The following is a 19120-nucleotide window of genomic DNA, read 5'->3' as shown; positions in this document are numbered from 1 at the left end:
GGAATGACTTCCATCATCCTATGTTATCATTTGCAAGAGAAGTGTGGTATAGTGTTGGGAGCCAACTATCTCACTGGAACATCTTGAGGCTGTTTCACCTTCTCACCTTGCCCTAAGCAAATACCCTGCAGCTACTAACGACCACCTTTTCACCTTGCCCTAAGCAAGCACCCTGCAGCTACTAACGACCACCTTTTCACCTTGCCCTAAGCAAGCACCCTGCAGCTACTAACGACCACCTTTTCACCTTGCCCTAAGCAAGCACCCTGCAGCTGCTTCGGCCAATGAAAAAGCTTCCTTATTCCAAGCATATAAATACCCTTGTGTGAAAAATAAAAATTGGCAGCTTGATCAGAATCCTTGTCTTGCTGTCATTCTTTGTGTCTCTTGTCCCTTCATTCCTTCTCGCTTAGGTTCACTGCCCTGGTTGAAGTCCTGCGGGTCTGGACAGTATAGAGAAAGGAATATGGGCGGGCTCTTCTGTTATCCTGGCCTGGGATAAAATCCTACCTTTACATTTACCAAGACCTTGACCCAGAAAGTGATTTAACTCTTCTAAAAGTCCAATTTTCTCTCATACCACATGTTCTCTTTCTTTGTTTGACATACTTCTTTTCAAAAAATGCTTTTTATTGTTTTAAAGTGGTTGTACAAAGGACTTGTCATTCAACAAAGCAGTTTGTGAATGCTAACTGATTTGATCAATGCCATCCCTTTCAACATTCTCACTCCTCCTTCCCAATCCAGCCATCCCTTCACTTTTCTTGAATTGGATGTTTTTGCCATTTCACAAAGCAGTTTATGAGTACGATGCATCTTGATCTATGTCACCCCCTTCAACACATTTTCATCCCCTCTGACCCACCCCTTCCCTTATTTTTCTTAATTTTATGGTTTATACAATGAAATTTGACTGTATTTCCCCCCCCCACTACCTCTCTTCATTCATCTTCCCATCTCCCCCCTCTTGGGAATACATATTTCCTAGTGGTTATTCTGTTAGGCTTGATTTGGTCTTTCTAAAGAATTATACTATTTGAGCTCTCCATTGAGTTTTATACTTCAGTTAATTCATTTGTAACCATTTGCACACCACCCTGTGTGTTTACTTATAGATTCATAGGCACATTCTAGTTACCACAAATGAGAGAAATCATGTAACTTGTGTTTCTCTGGGTCTGGTTTACTTCACGAAAATTTTCCTAGTCTTTCATTTTCCTTACAAATGGCACATTCCTTCTAATGGAAAAGTAAAATTCCATTGTGTATATATACCACATTAAAAAAATCCATTTGTCCATTGAGGGACATCTGGGCTGATTCCATATGACGGCTATGGTAAACAGTGCTAGCTGTGCTGATGGCTTTATTGTAAGCCTTGTTTGTGCGCTATTGGATAAATGCCCAGGAGTGGAATTGCTGTGTCATAGAGTAGTTCTATGTCTAGATTTTGAGGAACATCTGCATATTCCAGAGTGGTTGAACAAGTTTACATACCCACCCAACACTGTAATAGACAGTTTCCCTTCTGGCATTTGTTATCGTTAGTTTTGATAATGGCCATTCTAACTGGGGTAAAGTAGAATCTCAGTGTTTCTATTTGCATTTCCTTTATGGCCAAAAATATTGAACCTGTCTTCATGTGTCCAATGGACACTTTTACTTCTTCTGAGAAGTTTCTCTTTGTCATTAGCCCACTTATTATTTGAGTGGTTGTTTGTTTGGAGGTTTATTTTTTGAGAGTTTAATTTTTTGAGCTCTAAGCCATATTTCTTTTGAAATAAACTTTCTTGTCATCTTTACTAAAATAACAATGAATAAATAAAATTCTGATTTTAGAGTGAATGAAAAATGGGAGTTAATGATTCTTATTGCTCAAGGAAGGTATGGAGATGAAACTTAGTAACATGAAATGACTATCAACTTACTAGATGCTCAGCAAAAGTTTGTTTCCTCCTTTCCTTTCTCGTCCTTTCCCCTCCCTTCAATCCCTTTCCCTTCCCTTCTTCCCTTATATAATGGTGGAAGTATGGAGTGATAACAGTCATTTCCAGGTTTCTTCAGAGGATTAAGTTCAGGATAACCCCTCTCATAACAAAATCCACAATTGCTCAAGTCCCTTTCATAAAATGGTGTAGTATTTACACTTAATCTTTGTGCATCCTACCATATACTTTAAATCATCTCTAAATTACTTTTAATACCCAATATAATGTAAATGCTGGGCAAACAGTTTCCATATAGTATTTTAAGGGGACTAACGACAAGAAAAAGGCTATCTATGTTTTTATAGACACATTCTATAAAAAAAAGGTCAATCTACTCGGTTGAGTTTGTGGATAGAGAACTTTTTGGAGGTGGGGCTGTGTACTGTTTATAGCTGTGTGGGCATTTCTTCTCCCTGAGTAAGGGACATCGTTGTCCAAAATTAAAGAAAAAACAATGGCATCCTACAAGATGGGATGCCGACAAGATGGGAGATGTGTGGAAGAATTGAGTCTTTTTCAGCTAACACAGAGAAAGGACCACTACTTTGGCACTTTTCCATTTTCACTTACACTCCTAGAGCTAGACAAAGCTAATAAAATTTACGGACTAACAAAGCAGAGTTTCAGACTCACACCTACAGGGTCAGGCAGGTAACAGCTACGGATGACAAAGACAACAGGAAATGGTACCTTTCCTTTGGGATGAAGGTGCAGGAGGATTGTGGAAGAAGAACAGAACATACCCCATTCAAGAGGGACAGGCCCTACTCAACATCAGCTGATTATTGCCCTGAGAGAATGTAGGTTTTTGTCTCCAGGTCTTTCATTTTTGCAAGGGAACCTAGAGAAATATAAGCACATAAAAATCTCTTGATTTTAATTCTTGGTAATTAAACTAAATTTAATTGTCGGGCAATGAAGAAAGACTATCCCATGGGTTATGTCTTCCTGAGTACAAGGACCCACAGGATGGTGAAGTCCCTGGTGAGGGAGGAAGATAATTAATAGTCTATGCATGTGGGGCTAGGGTGGGGGTGGGGATAATGCAGGTGTGGATTCTGGACAGAGGTAAGAGAAAGATGGAGATCCAAGATAAATAACCTACCTTGAATCTCTGGCTTTCCTCTGAACTCTGAAAATCTCATTGAGATGTAGCATCTGAGGCCCAAGTAAAGGTCTAATTTGGTTTTTTTTTTATTGTGAAAATACTGTACAGAGGGGTTACAATTACATGGGCAAAATAATGAGTACATTTCTTATCAAGCATTGTAGCCTCCTCCTTTGTTTCCCCTTCCATCCTAAAGGTCTAATTTGTGTGTATTTGACCAATTTAAAATAAAATCAGTTGAAGCAAATACAAACCCACATGTTAACATATATAATACTGGGTTCATATATGTTTATATTTGAGCAACCAAAAGTGTCTCTTTTACTTTTCAAAAGCATAGAATGTGGTTTGTTTCTTTAATTTTGCACAGGAGATATAATTTTTATGTAAAAGAGAGCAAAGAAAATTTCTAAATGTTTTAATTTCTGTTTTGGCACAAATATTTTTGCATCAGGCTCTTGTTGCTGGGAAACAAGAGTTGGTGATATATTTGTTATTGGAATGTAGAGGTAATAATGTACTTTTTAGTTATGTTAATAATAAATTAAGGTTAAAATATTAAAATAGTTGTTACAGTAGAAAAAAATGATTAGTCTTAGCAGAAAAAAGTTCTGGAAGTAGACAGGCTAGGGATATCAAAGCAGAAAAAAAGTGTTAGTTTTAGACAGCACTCCACTATAGCAATTTTTTGATGAATAATAATATTCATGATGGAACAAATACTTCACAAAGCACCTGAAATATACAGGTTGAGCATCTGTAATCCAAAAATTCAAAAACCGAAATGCTTCAAAATTGGAAACATTTTGAATGTTAATATACTGCCTCTCAAATGGAAAATTCAACACCATGAAACAGTTTCTTGCACAAACTTATTTAAAATATTGTATAAAAATACCTTAAGGCTCAGAGCCTATATGCAAGGTATCATATTCTCTCTGTGTGTGTGTGTGTCTATATATATGCAGCATTCCTAAGTCCGAAAAAGTCTAAAACACATCTGCTCCCAAGCATTTTGGAGGAGGGATAGTCCATCTGCAGGCGATATTTGGCAACTACTCTTTGAATCTGATTTATGTGTGGTGTGTGTGTGTGTGTGTGTGTGTGTGTGTGTGTGTGTGTGTGTGTGTTTCAGTCATTTGGCTTGAATGCAGGGCCTGGGCACTGTCCCTGAGCTTTTGTGTTGAAGGCTACCACTTTGAGCTACAGCTCTACTTCCAGTTGTTTGGGGGTTAATTGGAGATAAGAGTCTCACAGACTTTCTTGCCTGGACTGGCTTTGAACTGTGATCCTCAGATCACAGTAGCTAAGATTATAGGTATGAACCACCAGTACCAGGCTAAATCTCACTACTTTTTAACATATTAAGTTCTTCAATAATAATTTCTATGATTCTGATGAAATAGAATTTTGTGAGTACTTTCTTTTGTTTCTTATCCAAGTTTATTCTTCCAGAGAAAATAGCAGCAGCAGAGAGAAAAGAAAGTGTGCATGTTCTAAAAAGTGATTTCAATCAACTCACTCAGTGAAGGATACCTGGATCCTGTGTTTATGCCTCTGTCATAAACATTGCTGTCAGTATCCTGGCCTCCTACACTGTATTTTTGCTTCCTAGGGATTAGATCTCAAGTCATGTGGCTCTCCATTGCCTTTAGTTGCTGAAAATTTCCTTTCTTCTTTTACTTGTGCCTGGCTCAAGGACATGCCGAGTGGTGTGTTTCCTTTTCAGAGCTATGGAAGGCCTCCGGCCTGGTCTCAGGGTCTCTGGCCCTCAACTCAGGCAATTATGAATGTGTAGGGATGAACTCCATTAGGCACTTTGGTAGTTCCTTTCTATCACTGGGCTATTACTAGGACATAGTCAGGCTAGAAAGGCTGTGGGAAGCTGTGGAGGTAGGAGGAAAGGTCCAGGAAGGATTATAGTAAGAAGAGCCCTCTCTTTGGAGAACTCCACAGTTGTTTCCTGTTAGAACCCAAAGACATTTTTCTTTGGTTCTTTGGCTCTTTTAGTTTCCCCACCTGGAGCCAGGGGACAAATCAGGAAAGAAACCAGCCTCAGGTGTGCCTTCATAGCACCTTCTCTACACTTCAGCTTCGAGACATCTCACTGTGGTTTTTGATGGACTCTTAGACTCTTCTGAGGTTTTCTCAGTTTTCTTTGATTCCTCATTGGCATTGCTGTCATCAGCCTTCTCTTCTTTTACTACCTTGGTTTCAATCATTTCTTTCTTCTGATTCTTGTTTGTAAAAGGGAAGGCCTTCACATACCTATAAGCATACACAGAAAATGACAGTGAGAGGCTTCTCTGGAATGCAATGGCACGTATTGGCACAGTCCTTCCCCACACTGTACCTTTATTTCAGAGCCCTGATAAATTGTACTTGCTTATAAACACATCCCCATCTTCACAAATCAATCTAAAGTGGACGGTATCCTCAGACACAACTATAGACACAACTCTTCCACCAAAAACAAAGCCAAAAATCAAATGTAGCATATATTTCCTTAGTGATCTATTCATTTATATCTTGATTTTCAAAAGGACAGCACTGATGTCTTTGGTCTGGATGACATGGCTATGCTGAAATAGTTGGTGGTAATGAGGGTGGGTGAGATGAGGAGAGGTTTATGGAGTAAGAAGTGTAGCATCTCCATTTTGACCAATCAGAGGCCAGCGACAACCTCAGAAGAACACAAGGCAGGGAGGTAAAGAAGATGATAAGACTAACAATGTGCCAACAATCTTACCTTTTGATGTAACAAACTGCCAGACCAGCTGCAGCACCAAAGAAAAGGAGAGCAAGCACCAGCAGAGCCGTGGGGACACCTGGGAAATAGACAAGGCCTGCTGGTCCTTCACTTACACATTGGTGTGTGCACATCTAAATGACCCATCTCAACTCTGCATGTGATAGAGACAAGAGATGATGTAGAAGAGTCTCCTCTGTAACCATTTATGACATGGGGGCTCTCATTCACTTCTTTTTCTCTTTCTTTCTCCTTCCCTTTCTCTCTCTCTCTCTCTTTCTCTCTCTCTCTCCCTATCTCCCCCCCTTCTCTCTTATTCTCTCTCCCCCCTCCACCCCCGCCCCCAGTCCTGGGGCTTGCTCAAGGCTAGCACTATACCATTTGAGCCAAAGTTCCACTTCACTTCCAGCTTTTCTTGGTGCCTAGTTAGAGATTAGGGTCTCATGGACTTTCTTGCTTGGGCTAGCTTCAAACCCTAATCTTCACATGTCAGCCTCCTGAGTAGCTCAGATTATAGACATGAGCCACTGGCACCCTTAGCTTCTCATTAACGTCTCTGCTTCCTGCCTATAGAACCGTCGACCTTGCTGCTCATGCTCTCTCTATTTTATGTACTTTCTATTGTAAGGAAATGCCTCCGTGGCAGACCTAAGCTCCGCCCTCGATGGCAGCACCTGCACAGTAGGTGAGGCACCTCCTATTTCTGGCCTCAGACGACATTAAAGGGCTTCCAAGGAGCCAGACGGTACCATTTTCTCCCTTTGTTCATGAGAACTTAGCCTTCGGCTCCTCTGGCAATAAATCTTTTCCTCTATGTGACTTTTGTCAGCGTGATCTTTTGGGTTACTTTCTGCCTAGGTTACATTTTCCTTTCAACTATAAAAAAGTTGAGTTTATTTCCTCTGGCCTTAAGACCCAATCTAGTTAACAGGCCTGCCTGAGAAAGAGGTGTCTGAAATAAAGTCTTAGAAGTTAAAGGATAGGTTTTTCTCTTTATAGAAACATACTTTTTTTTTTTTTTGGTCATGGGGGCTGAACTCTGGGCCTGGACACTGTCCCTCAGCTCTTCAGCTCAAGGCTAGCGCCCCACCACTTGAGCCACAGCACCACTTCCAGTTTGTTTATTTTTTTTTTCCTGCTTATGTGGTGCTGAGGAATCAAACCCAGGGCCTCACACATGTGAGGCAAACAGTCTACCACTGAGCCAACTTCCCAACTCCAGTAATAAACTTTTTAAATCTTTTTTTTTTCTTGGTGTGGTACAGGGGTTTGAAATCAGGCCCTGGTTCTTCATCAGCTTTCTTGCTTGGCTGGTGCTCTACCACTTGAGCCACACTTCTATACTTGCTTTTTGCTGATGATTTTGAAGATGGAGTCTCTCGGACTTTTCTTCCTGGGCTGGCTTCAAACTGTGATCCTCTAGATCTCAGCCTCCTAATTAGCTAGGATTATAAGTGTAAGCTACCAGAGACTTGATTTTTCAAAAGTAAAGCTCTTTTATACTCACAATCTGAAGCTTGTTCCTTAAGATTTGACTTTATGAAAGTTGAGTGCGTATTATGTCTTTATAACTGGCTGCATTTGAGTACCTCTCTGAAGACAGGCTGAATTCTATATGTCATCTTAGTACATAAACACACACATCCACACCTAACATAGAACCAGAAAGCACTCACCTCCAAACCCAGCAACTTCATTCTTGAATGCTGCTTCACTTTCAATAGTTGGTTCTCTGTCTGTAGCTGCAGAGCTAGTTTCTGTATAAACCTCTGTGATACAGATCAGTTTTGTCTTCCGTGGAACTGAGGTGGTAGCTGGAGCAGGAGTGGTAGCCAGAGCACGTGTAGAGTGAGTGGGTGATATGGAGGAAGAGGTGCCGTCGCCCATAGTGAGCTCGGCTGTGTACGTCACAGTTTGTGAGTCAAACATGGGATCAAAGGTGGTGATGGTTTCTGGGAGGCACGAGTTCACCCATGTGTCTGTTGGGAGAGGGAAGAATCAAGACATTGTCATAAAGAAACTCTCAGCTATTCTTCCCACCTGTCTCCCTACCCATCAGGCCTCTTACACTGCAGCCAGAAAGCTCTCACCAAAACACACATCTCATCATGTTACTTGACTGCTTGGTTGACAAGACCCTACATGGTCCAGCCCCTGTCTCTGTGAAACTCATCAGCCCAGGCTTCTCACTGCTTCTGCCCTGTTGAAATCCCTTCAGGTCCTTTGGCATCTCATCTCTCTCATCCCAGGCTTCTTCACGATGCTTTCTTCACCTTTACAACTCTGCTCTTTACTTAGCTAACTCTACCTAAGGTGAAGTAGACGATGTCAAGTGTCAGACCATGAATCATCATGCTGACTTTTTTACTAGATTGGGTCCCTGGGTATATGTTCTTGTCCCTCCATACCCTCTCTCATGGCAGTTCTCGTTACACTGTACCTCACTGGACTCTGAACTTCCTGGAAGAAGGAAGCTTTCTGACTTGGTTTTCATGGAATATCCTCTGTGGTTGGCACATAGTACATACTCAATAAATATTGGATAAAGAAGGAAAAAAGGAGCAGATGAGGAAGCCATACATATGATGCCAAGTACATATGATGCCACTTCAGGATCAGATCCATGAAAAACAAATTTCTCTGTACTCATAAAAAATGTGTAAGGAAGCATTTTTAAAAAGGGATTCAGAGGAGAAGGCATTTACATCCAGTATGGAGGACCCGTGTGTTCATACAGCAAATGGTTATGGAGTACTTATGCCCTTTTTGAGGTGTTAGGTACATGTAACAAGGGAGACAGAGTCCATTCTCCACCCCCCCCTCCTTCCCTCCTTCCCTCCCTCTCTCCTTCTCTTTCTCTCTCTCTTTCTCTGAGTGTGTGTGTGTGTGTGTGTGTGTGTGTGTTGGTTTGATTGTTCTGCAAAGCTGAAGACCAAACTCAGGACCTTGTACTTGTTAGGCAAGTGCTCTTCCACTAAGCCAAATCCCCAACCCCTAGAATCCCTGTTTTTAAGGGGTATACATGCATTTGGAAGGATAAAGCTAATAAAAAATAATCCAGAAAAAATAAAACCAACAGGAAGTGGATTAAACTGATGAGGGTAGATGATGAGGGATACTTTGGAGAAGGTGATAAGAGGTCTCTCTGGGAGGTGACACCTTAGCTGAGAACTGAATGGTGGAAAGTAGCCAGTCATTGAAGATCTAGGACAACAACATTTTAAGTAAAGGGAACAGAAAGTACAAGAGGCAGAGAGAGGTTGGATGAACTGAGCCCATTCAATGAATACAAAGGCCAGGATGGCCAAAATACAGCAGTAACTCATTTGGTATCAAAGAGGGAATAAGATATCCCAGTCAATAGGAATGCGTGAGGCAAGAATCCAGAAGTTAGGAAGTAGAATTAGATGAGGAATATGACAAGAAATATAGTAAGTTCAGATTGAATGGTGTGTGTATATGTGTGTGTGTGTGTGTGTGTGTGAGTGAGAGAGAGAGACAGACAGACAGACAGGCAGGCAGGCAGGCAGGGAGGCAGGCAGGCAGACAGACAGACACAGAGACAGAGATTGAGAATATGAACAAGTATAAGAAGTAAACAAGACTAGGAAGAGAGAGAATGTCAGTGGTAGAGGACCAAAATTTATAATTGCCATGTAACAAATTTGGAATTATTCTATAGGAGAGGGAAGTTTTCATATACATTCACTTTTATGTACAAAAGACCTCATAATTTATGACATAAATTCTCAAATGGGAAGTAGTCCAAGGCTGTGAAGCAGAGGAGTAATGTGACTCTCAGTGGAAGTGTAGAAAAGATGAGCTGCAGAGGGAAGGGATATAATTCTGGAGCAAAGAAGAAGATTGTTATATTTTTCTAGAAATGAGAGATACCAGAAACATCAGATCCTAAAATTTAGATCTCAGAAGGTCTAGCAACAGCACAAAAAGCCATTAATGGAATACTGGCTGAATAGAATAGAGTCATTCATTGGAATCCATAAAAAAAAATGATGCTGAAAAAATGAGAGCTGTCTCCATCGATTGATACAGGGTAATTTCTAGGAGTGAAGTAGAAAAAAGTCACATGCAAAGCACTAGCTATGGAATGCTAGTGTTTTTGTAAGAAAAGGAAATAAGACACTCCCTGTCCCCCTTCCTTTATTCACAAAACAACTTGGAGGGATAAACCAGCAATGAGTGGGAAGGGTGAGTCATGAGTAGAAACAGTACAGGAGGACGAGAGGGAAGACTCCTCTCACTACTTTTTCAAAAAGTACATTTTGGACATTGAGCCACATAAATGTTTTACCCATTCAAAAGTAAAATAAAATAGGACAATAGACAAGCCATAAAACTGATCACAACCAGAAGCAAATGAGACCAATCCACTTCAAAATGAGAATACATTCACATAGAGTAGTGATGCTTTTTTTTTTTTTTTACTTTTTTTTGTGGAGATAACTGGGACCTTACACCCTCATTTGTTTTTGTTTGTTTTTTTTTGTTTTGTCAGTCGTGGGGCCTGAACTCAGCCTGAGCGCTGTCCTTCAGCTCTTTAGCTCAAGGCTAGCGCTCTACCACTTGAGCCACAGTGCCACTTTCGGCTTTTTCCGCTTATGTGGTGCTGAGGAATTGAACCCAGGGTCTCATGCATGCAAGGCAAGCACTCTACCACTGAACCACCTTCCCTGCCCCAATACCCTCATTTGGTTATCTGCTCATGGCTGGCATTCTACCACTTGAGCCATACAATCAATATGGCATTTTGCTAGTTAATTTGAGATGGAATCTTGCGGACTTTTCTGCCTGGGCTGGCTTTGAACTGTGACCCTCCAGTTCTCAGTCCCATGGGTACTAAATTGGGCACCCAGTTGGGTAGTGACTTTTTATTTTTATTTTTTTTTGTCGGTCGTGGGGCTTGAACTCTGGGCCTGGGCGCTGTCCCTCAGCTCTTCAGCTCAAGGCGAGCGCTCTACCACTTGAGCTACAGCGCCACTTCCGGTTTTCCGATGGTTTATTGGAGATAGGAGTCTCACGGTCTCTCCTGCCCGGGCTGGCTTTGAACCGCGATCCTCAGATCTCAGCCTCCTGAGTAGCTAGGATTACAGGCGTGAGCCACCAGCGCCCGGCGGGTAGTGACTTTTTAAAGATCCATTTTTGCCCCACATTTCCTGACCTAACCGAGAAGCACCACTGCGAAGCAGTGGTAATGAAAATAATTAGCTTGCAGATCTTGATTTTTAATGAAAGTTTCCCATTTAAAAAAAAAACAGGGCTCCTTGGAGAACCAAGTATTTCCATATCTGGGACACATTACAGTTCTGGGAAGCAAGGAATCAAAGAATTACTCAAAACCTAATAGGATAAAGTGAAAGTCAAGTAGAAGCTTCTCTGACTTGATGACTTGGGACAATGTGAGCATCTGAAAGAATAAATGAACAATAATTATAAAATATGTTGCAACACATTAAGTAAATTATCATGTGTTTGTGATAGTAAAATAGTATAAGGGGAAGGGGAAAAAGTGTGTGTGTGTGTGTGTGTGTGTGTGTGTGTGAAGGCTTCTTCTTGGGAGGACTAGATGACCTTTGCTAAGGTTAGGTCTGCTGCTGCTCAGGTGACAGAGCTAGAGATAGTTAGAAAAGACATATCATAGGGGAGGCTGAGGATTTGACTCACCAGATGAGTTGTAACAGTAGGCCTTAAACTTTCGGTTCACTGGAGCATTCCAAGTCAGGACACCAATCCCATTCTTCCCACACCTGGGGTTTGGGAGAATCCTCGGGATGACAGTATACCGTTCTCTAACCCATCCATAACTGTGAAAGAACATACACTAGATGAATGGACCAATCTATTGTTGAACAAGGACAGAACCAAGCCAGGCCTAGTGTCCCTTGGCTGAGATAGGTGAATCACAAGTTCAAGGGCAGCGTGGGCTATATAGTGAGATCCTGTCTAAAAACAACAAAACCACCACCACCACCACAACAAAAACACTGCCAAAAGAGCTCTGGCAGCATTTGACAATCCAGCTGTTACTTACCTGCATGTCTCAAAGCCAAACTTCTGTGCTGCTGCAACCTGGTCTTTGCTGGCTAAAGTTAGTCCCAGCAGCTTACAGGCCTCACTGGCTTCCGTGAAATTCATCTGCAGTTCTGCCTTTTTGCTCACAACAGTGACACCCATAATTCTGCATGGCACTGAGATGGTAAGTTCTGCAAAGAAAGGCACATAGTTCCTCAGCTTATTGCTGTCTGTTCCTAGACCCTATAAAGCGCATTGTCTCCATGCAGTTGGTAAAGTCTGTGTGGCTGGGACTGGATTTAGAATAATAAGACAGGCCAGGAATTTCCCACAAGGAGAGCCTGTTGGGTTAGATGAGTGTGTTTCTCTGGTTCAAACTGTAAATCTCACCCATCAGAGTCCATCCTATCCTCCTCATGAAGGTATTTTGCTAACCCTTCAAGTTCCTGAAGGGGAGGGAGGTGTCTAGATAATACAGGTTGCTCCAAACCTGTTTAGAATCCGTAAAAGTCTGACACAGAGAAAATTCAAGGCTCTTATTGATAGGATAATTAATAATACCAGCAATAACTCCAAACTAATGTGGTCGATGACACCACCATTTCTGAAAGGGGATAAGATGTACTTGTTAGAAGAGAATGGGAGTTTTTAGTTCCAAGTCTTGTCTGGCCATTGGGGGGCAGGCTCACTCAGAAGTTCCTAGAGGAACTGAGCAGGCAATCTTTCAAGCATGGTAGAGAAACTAAATATAGGGAGGAGAATTTTATTTTTTCCAGTCCTGGGGCTTGAACTTAGAGCCTGGGTGCTGCTTTTGATCTTCTTTTGTTCAAGGCTAGTGCTCTACTACTTGAGCCACACCACTACTTTCAACTTTTTGGGGGGGGGGGTAGTTTATTGGAAATAGTTTCACAGACTTTCCTGCCCAGGAATGGCTTCAAACCATGATCCTCAGATCTCAGTTTCCTGAGTAGCTAAGATTACAGGGCATGAGCCACTGGCCCATAGCTAGGAAGTAGAATTTTAGAGTCAGATCTGGTGCTTGGATTTCACCTGTGTTATTTGCTAGCTCTGTAACTGTAGGCTAGTTGTTTTATCTCTTTAAACCTGTTTCTTATTTGTAATATAAAGAGGAACACTATCTACCCCATTGGAGAATGAGAGTTAAGCCAAAGAGTTCTAACAAAAATGCTTAGCCCAAACCTGGTGCAGGTGGCTCATGCCTGTAATCCTCACTGCTCATGAGGTTGAGATGTGAGGATTATTATTTGACGCCATCCCAGGCAGGAAAGTCTGTGAGATTCTTACCTCCAACTCAGAAAAAGCTGAAGTGGTGCTGTGGCTCAAGTGGTAGTGTGTTGGCCTTGAGCCAAAGAAGCTCAGGGATAGCACCCAGGCCCAGAGTTCAAACACCAGGAACAGCAAAAAAAAAAAAAAAAAAAAAAAAAAAGCTTAGCCCAGTGCTGGGTGCATAATAGATATTGATAAGTAACCATTGATAAACTATCATCATATGTTATCTTCAGAGCATTTTGGATTAGTGAGTTACTGATTGGTCTTCCACAGGAAATGGAGGTGGTTGAAATGTTAAGGATGTGAATAATATTTTTTTACACACAATCTAATGGACCTAGAAGACCTTTTGAACCTTTCCTTCCAGGTTCCAGGATTTATAGTTCTGTATGAAACTGCCACAGTACACTATATTGAAGCTCAGAGCCTTATCCACTGAAAGCCAACACAGGGTGTTTCCATCTCCCCAGCAATTGCTGTGCAGAAAACTCTGTGGAGTCAATGCTTAAAAACCTCCATAACTTTCTTGTGGGTATTTAAGGGAAGTTTCTTCTAACGAACATAGAAAGAACATTCCAAAGTCCTCTGTGTGCTGTTGCTGTGTTGTGGAGCAGGGGGGAGTGGAAGGGGTTTGTCTCTGAGGCACAGGATTAGGGAATGGTTGCTAGCTTCCAGACTCTTCTCTCACCAGCATTTCAGTAGGAATGATGGTGTATAGGCGAGCAGCAATACTGCCATTTGTACTCTTAGTCACTCCAACACACTGATGTCACTCTGTGCCTAACCTTGCCTCTTTTAGAGAAAACTGAGGCTCGAGGAGAAACTAAGCATTTCTCCAAGCTCACATAGAGATATTTAGGAGGTATATTAGGGGGACAAACCCGATTTTGCCTCTCATTTTTCTTCTTCATGGCAATACTATGATTTGAGGTTAGGGTTTTGTGCTTGCCAGTATGGTATTCTACCACACCTAAGTCTCTAGCCCTGCTTTTTGCTATTTTTTTTTTCTTTTTTGAGATAAGGTCTCACAAATTGCTCTGTTTATGCTGGCCTGGAACTATGATCTTCCTGTTCTCTGCCTCCAAAACTTCAGTTCTTAACTGAGATTCTGCACTGTTTTCTACTACTATGCTATAGGGAGACAGACAGACAGACAGACAGACAGACAGACAGACAGACAGACAGACACACACACACACACACACACACACACAAAATTGTCCATTAGGACACATGTAACTGTCTTGGAATTTTGCCTATTTATTTCAAAGCCTTGCTATTGCTCATGGTGCTTCTTTGGAAGTTGGCTTCAGAGGGGGGTTATTTATTACACTATAAAGCAGTTTTACTATTCTTGCTATCACACTGATCTTTAAATATTATTTGGAGCCAGTGTGGTGGCTCATGCCCGTAACCCCTGCTATTCAGAAGGCTGAGGCAGGAAAGAAAATAGCAAGGCTTAATCTCAAAAAAAAAAAAAAAAAAAATGATATACCTATTCTGGGAGAATAAATATGGTTTTAGATATTTCTGCTATTGTTAATTGGTTGGACAAATTAGTATTGCTATCTGTAATAGATGATTATATTTTCCCAGATTTTTACTCAGAATTAAATTAAGTAAATCTAGCCAACAGAGGCTGGATCCATAGAAAGCAGTTAAACTTTTAAATAAAAGTAATTAATTAATTTTAGCTCTCCTATTGTGTTTATAGATAATAATACAAAGCTGGAGTTCACAGGGGGTACTCCAGCAATTCCTTTCTTAAGACTTCTATGTAAACAGCAAATATGTCTATAATCCAAGCTGCTTTGGAGGCAAAGATTTAGAGGACTGCAGTTCAAGATCAGCCTAAGTAAAAAGTTAGACTCCATATTTACAAACAAGCTGGGCATCATGGTATACATTAATCACTGCTCATAGGAGGCACAGGGAAGATAATTGAAGTCTGAGAATGGCCTGAGGAAACAATGAGAGACTTTATCAAAAAAACAAAACAAAACAAAACAAAAAACCCAGCCAGGTGCCTGTGGCTCACACCCGTAATCCTAGCTACTCAGGAGGCTGAGATCTGAGGATCACAGTTCAAAGCCAGCCTGGGCACGTATGTCCGTAAGACTCATCTCTAATAAACCACAGAAAACCAGAAGTGGTGCTGTGGCTCAAGTGGTAGAGCACTAGCCTTGAGCTGAAGAGCTGAGGGATAGCACCCAGGCCCAGAGTTCAAGACCCACAACTGACAAAAACAAAACAAAACTAAACTAAACTAAAATATAAAAGGGTTAGAACCATGGCTCAAGAAGTAGAGTGCACAAGACCCTGTATTCAAGCCCTAGTACCACAAGAATGGAAGAAAGAAAGAAGAAAGGAAGGAAGGAAGAGAAAAGAAGAAAGGAAGGAAGGAAAAGAAAGAAAGAAAGAGAAAGGAAGAAAGAAGAAAGGAGGGAAGGAAGAAAGGGAGGGAGGGAGGGAAAGGGGGAAAGGAAAGGAAAAAGTAAGTGTAGTTGAAGCAGTATGTGATTAAGAATCAGAACAGAATTCAATGCTAAGTTTTTGAGAGGGTTAAATAAAACTATGGGTGTATACCTAACTCTGTATCTCTATATAACAGGCCCTCAAAAGAGTTCCCATCTTCTTCCCCACTCTTCCACTATCATGACTGGGGACCCTGCTGCTCTTCCAACCTTTTCTTTTCTTAGGAAAACACTGCCATTGTGGAGGATGGGGCAGGGTGTGAGGAAGTAATTGTCAAAGTATGACTGCCAAAAGAGTTTGAATAATGGCAGAGTTGTTGGGAAATGGGAATAGTGTCTCTAAGGAATGACTGAAAAGTAATAGTTCTGAGCCAGGGGTCAGTGGCTCATGCTATAATCGTAGCTGCTCAGGAGTCTGAGATCTGAGAATTGCAGTTAGAAGCCAGCCCAAGCAGAAAAGTCCCCTTGAGACCCTTATCTCCAACAAACTACTCAAAAGAGCCAGTGGTAGAGTGCTAGCCATGAACACAAAGAGGGTCAGGGACAGCATCCAGGCCCTGAGTTCAAGCCCAAGACCAGAAAAAAAGAAAAAAAATTAATAGTTCTGCTATTTGGTGGGATAAAAGCAACCATGTAACTCTAGTCTCCCTTAAAAAATTAAAATATTACTGTAGAGGAAACAACTCTGAATGTCTGTCCTGACATATTTCTATCAGAGGGCATCTTCTAATAGAGGAAGGATAATCTTCCTTTAATGAAAGCACTCAGGGCTTCCTTTGCCTAGAGCTGTAATAAGTGATTTGTGGTTACACTTTTTGCCTACAGTGCAGAATGAGGCTTCTGTGTAGACATTTGAAAAGCCTAGAAATTCCTGGATGTCATTCCTTTGGTTAGGGACTAATGGCAAACTGTCAAACCTGAACTTTTACAGAATTCTTTCAGTTAATTTACTATATATTAAATTTACTGTGAATTAAAAATTGCATTTCATTTTATAGTATAGTAAACTTGAAATTAATGTAATTATATAAGCACTTTGAGAAACATAAAATAGGCCAATATTTACAAAAAGTTACCCATTTTTCCCCACAGGCTTGATGGTTGTTTTTCCAACCACTGTTTGCTTCTTTTTTTGCTAGCTAATTGCAGACAAGATTCTCCTGGATTTGTCTGCTCAGGTTGGCTTTGAACTGTGGCCCTCAGATCTCAGTCTTTGGAGGACCCAGGATAACAGGCATGAGCCACACGCACCCTGGCTTTGCGTCTTGAATAAAACACTGAAAAATGAGTAACTTCTCACCTGTAATTTCCAGATAGCATTACTGAAAATATACTATACCCAAAGATAAAAGCCAAAGTTATGTAAAGGTGAATACAACTCATTTGGGAAAGTTGATGTTATGTGGAAACATTTCTGATGGATCAATACTACCAATTAGATGTTCCACTGACCTTGAGTCTCTTCAGCTGACCTTGAGTGTCTCACCATTCCCAGCAATCTATGGTCAAGAGCACAGTGGGCTGAGACCTTGTGTCTCTTATTTGGAAATATGGCAAAAGAACGTACCTTGAACTGAGATGGAGCCTTGAACCAGGAGCCCAGTGGTCCAGATGGAGGCAAGAAGCCACAGCAGACAGATGTACCTGGCCATTGTACAAACCCCTTAGAGCCAGGGAAGCTGTGCAGATGGCTACTGGCAGTGAGGGAAGCAGATGCTCAATCACCAGGCTGGATGGAGAGTTCTGGAAATATGCTGAAGCTCCCACTGTTTCACTTCATAATGGAGACATCCGGATTTCCCTGCTTTCAGGCTTCTGACTTGTCAAGGTCACTTGGGGGAAATGAGTGACGTCCCTTGAATGCCCAGGCTGTACTTTGTGGATGGCTTTCTGGAAAATTCAGCTAATGCTGACTCAGAACACACACAAATGAGGAAGGCAGATAGCACAGTGTGAGCTGCTGAAGGTTTTCCTACTTCCCAAATTCCCTGACACTGGCTTTCCCCAGGGGCTCAGTTCTCACACCATTCACAGTTATTGTTTGCAAAACCCATTCACCCATACATTCCTTGGAAAGTCTCTGTCTCTAAAGGAGATGGAGCCCAGCTGTGTTTCTTTCCCTTTGACCATCAGTGATGGTTTTTCTCCTCTTCATCTGCATTGCCCTGTGATGTGTGGAGAAATGAAAGCTCCTGAGAGCAAATGCCTCGCTCTGGGACGTTTTATCTAGGTTGGAAATCTCACTACTAATATGGGGGAATTCCCTTTTCAAAAAAAACAAAACCAAAAAACCTACATAAAAACTCATATTTACAAAACACAGAGGGTAAATTAAAAAGCTACTCATTTTATACCTTAGAAAAGACTTTTTGACTTTACAATAATAAACACCACAGGGGTTCTTTTCATCATTTTTATTTTAATAATTTCTGTTACGTTCTGGCAGGCCAATATTCAGCTAAGACTTCCCTTCTCCCTTGAGGAATGTGAGGAATATCTGTACTTGGAACAGCAGTGTACTCTCTATGTTTTCCCAAGTAGATTTTCAGGGGTTTTGCCCTCCAGGTAATTATGGAATCTTGGCTTGTGAACAGTGCTTTAAAAAAATGTGAGGATTTTTTTTTTGGACCAAAGTTTGGCTCAAGGGGTAGAGCACCTACGTGTCAAGTATAAGGCTCTGATTTCAAATCCCAGGACTACCAGTTTGTGAGTGTTCTCCAAAATGATTGTCTTCCATAGGAATACTGTATGGATAATTAATTCTAGTCTATATAAATGGAATTGATCATGAAGTTATATATCTATGCAGAAAATACTAATAATGAAAAAGAATCTGTTCTGTACAAGCACAAAGAACTTCTAAGAGGCCAGGGGAAAAGCCCCTAATGCTCTCCACTGGATGTTGTATTACTTATGCAAGCACAAGTTTGGCTTCCAGTGCCTCAAAAACATAGATGACTACTTAATTACATACATTATTACAGGCTCATGCCTCTAAGCCCTAGCTACTCAGGCAGCTGAGATCTGAATATAAGGTTTGAAGCCAGCCAGGACAGATATATATGAAAACCTCTTATCTCCAATTAACCAGCATACAGCTGGCAGTGGAGGTGTGGCTTAAATGTTAGAGCACCAGCCTTGAGTGAAAAAGCTAGGGGAGAAAGTGAGGCCCCAAGCTCAAGCCCTAGGGCTGGCAACCAAAGAAAACAAACAAACAAAAACCCATAAGATTCTAACATTATAGTAGCAGACAGAGAGGCAAGATCTTATCTTCATAGTTGTTCTAATGCCTAACACCATGTAGGAATGGAAACTAGATTTCAAGTTATTTTTTAAAAAAGAAAAAGAAGGAAGATGGGATGAGAAAAATAGATCATGGGTGGCAACACAGGAGAAATAACTTATGAGAAATAAGAAGTCACTTGATTCTGCAGGATGGGTATCTGGATAAAGGGAGTTTCCCTCATATTGTTGATTCTTA

At 41.2% G+C, this 19120-nt stretch overlaps 1 protein-coding gene across 1 annotated transcript; it reads right to left on the bottom strand.

The window, feature by feature from the left end:
• Window positions 1-4376: 4376 nt before the first annotated feature.
• Lyve1 (lymphatic vessel endothelial hyaluronan receptor 1) lies at window positions 4377-17596 on the bottom strand. Its single transcript, XM_042691492.1, has 6 exons — window positions 17207-17596; window positions 11895-12066; window positions 11528-11667; window positions 7522-7824; window positions 5846-5924; window positions 4377-5364 (listed from the first exon to the last, which is right to left on the bottom strand). Exons 1-6 carry the CDS (start codon window positions 17289-17291, stop codon window positions 5178-5180), a joined length of 966 nt encoding a protein of 321 aa, XP_042547426.1. The 5' UTR covers window positions 17292-17596; the 3' UTR covers window positions 4377-5177.
• Window positions 17597-19120: the final 1524 nt, after the last annotated feature.

Source organism: Dipodomys spectabilis, unplaced genomic scaffold (genome assembly GCF_019054845.1).
Source record: "Dipodomys spectabilis isolate Male_0828 unplaced genomic scaffold, ASM1905484v1 ptg000145l, whole genome shotgun sequence".
Lineage (NCBI taxonomy): Eukaryota > Metazoa > Chordata > Mammalia > Rodentia > Heteromyidae > Dipodomys > Dipodomys spectabilis.
The sequence above is the reverse complement of the archived record's forward strand: the minus strand, read 5'-3'. Positions and strand labels throughout refer to the sequence as shown.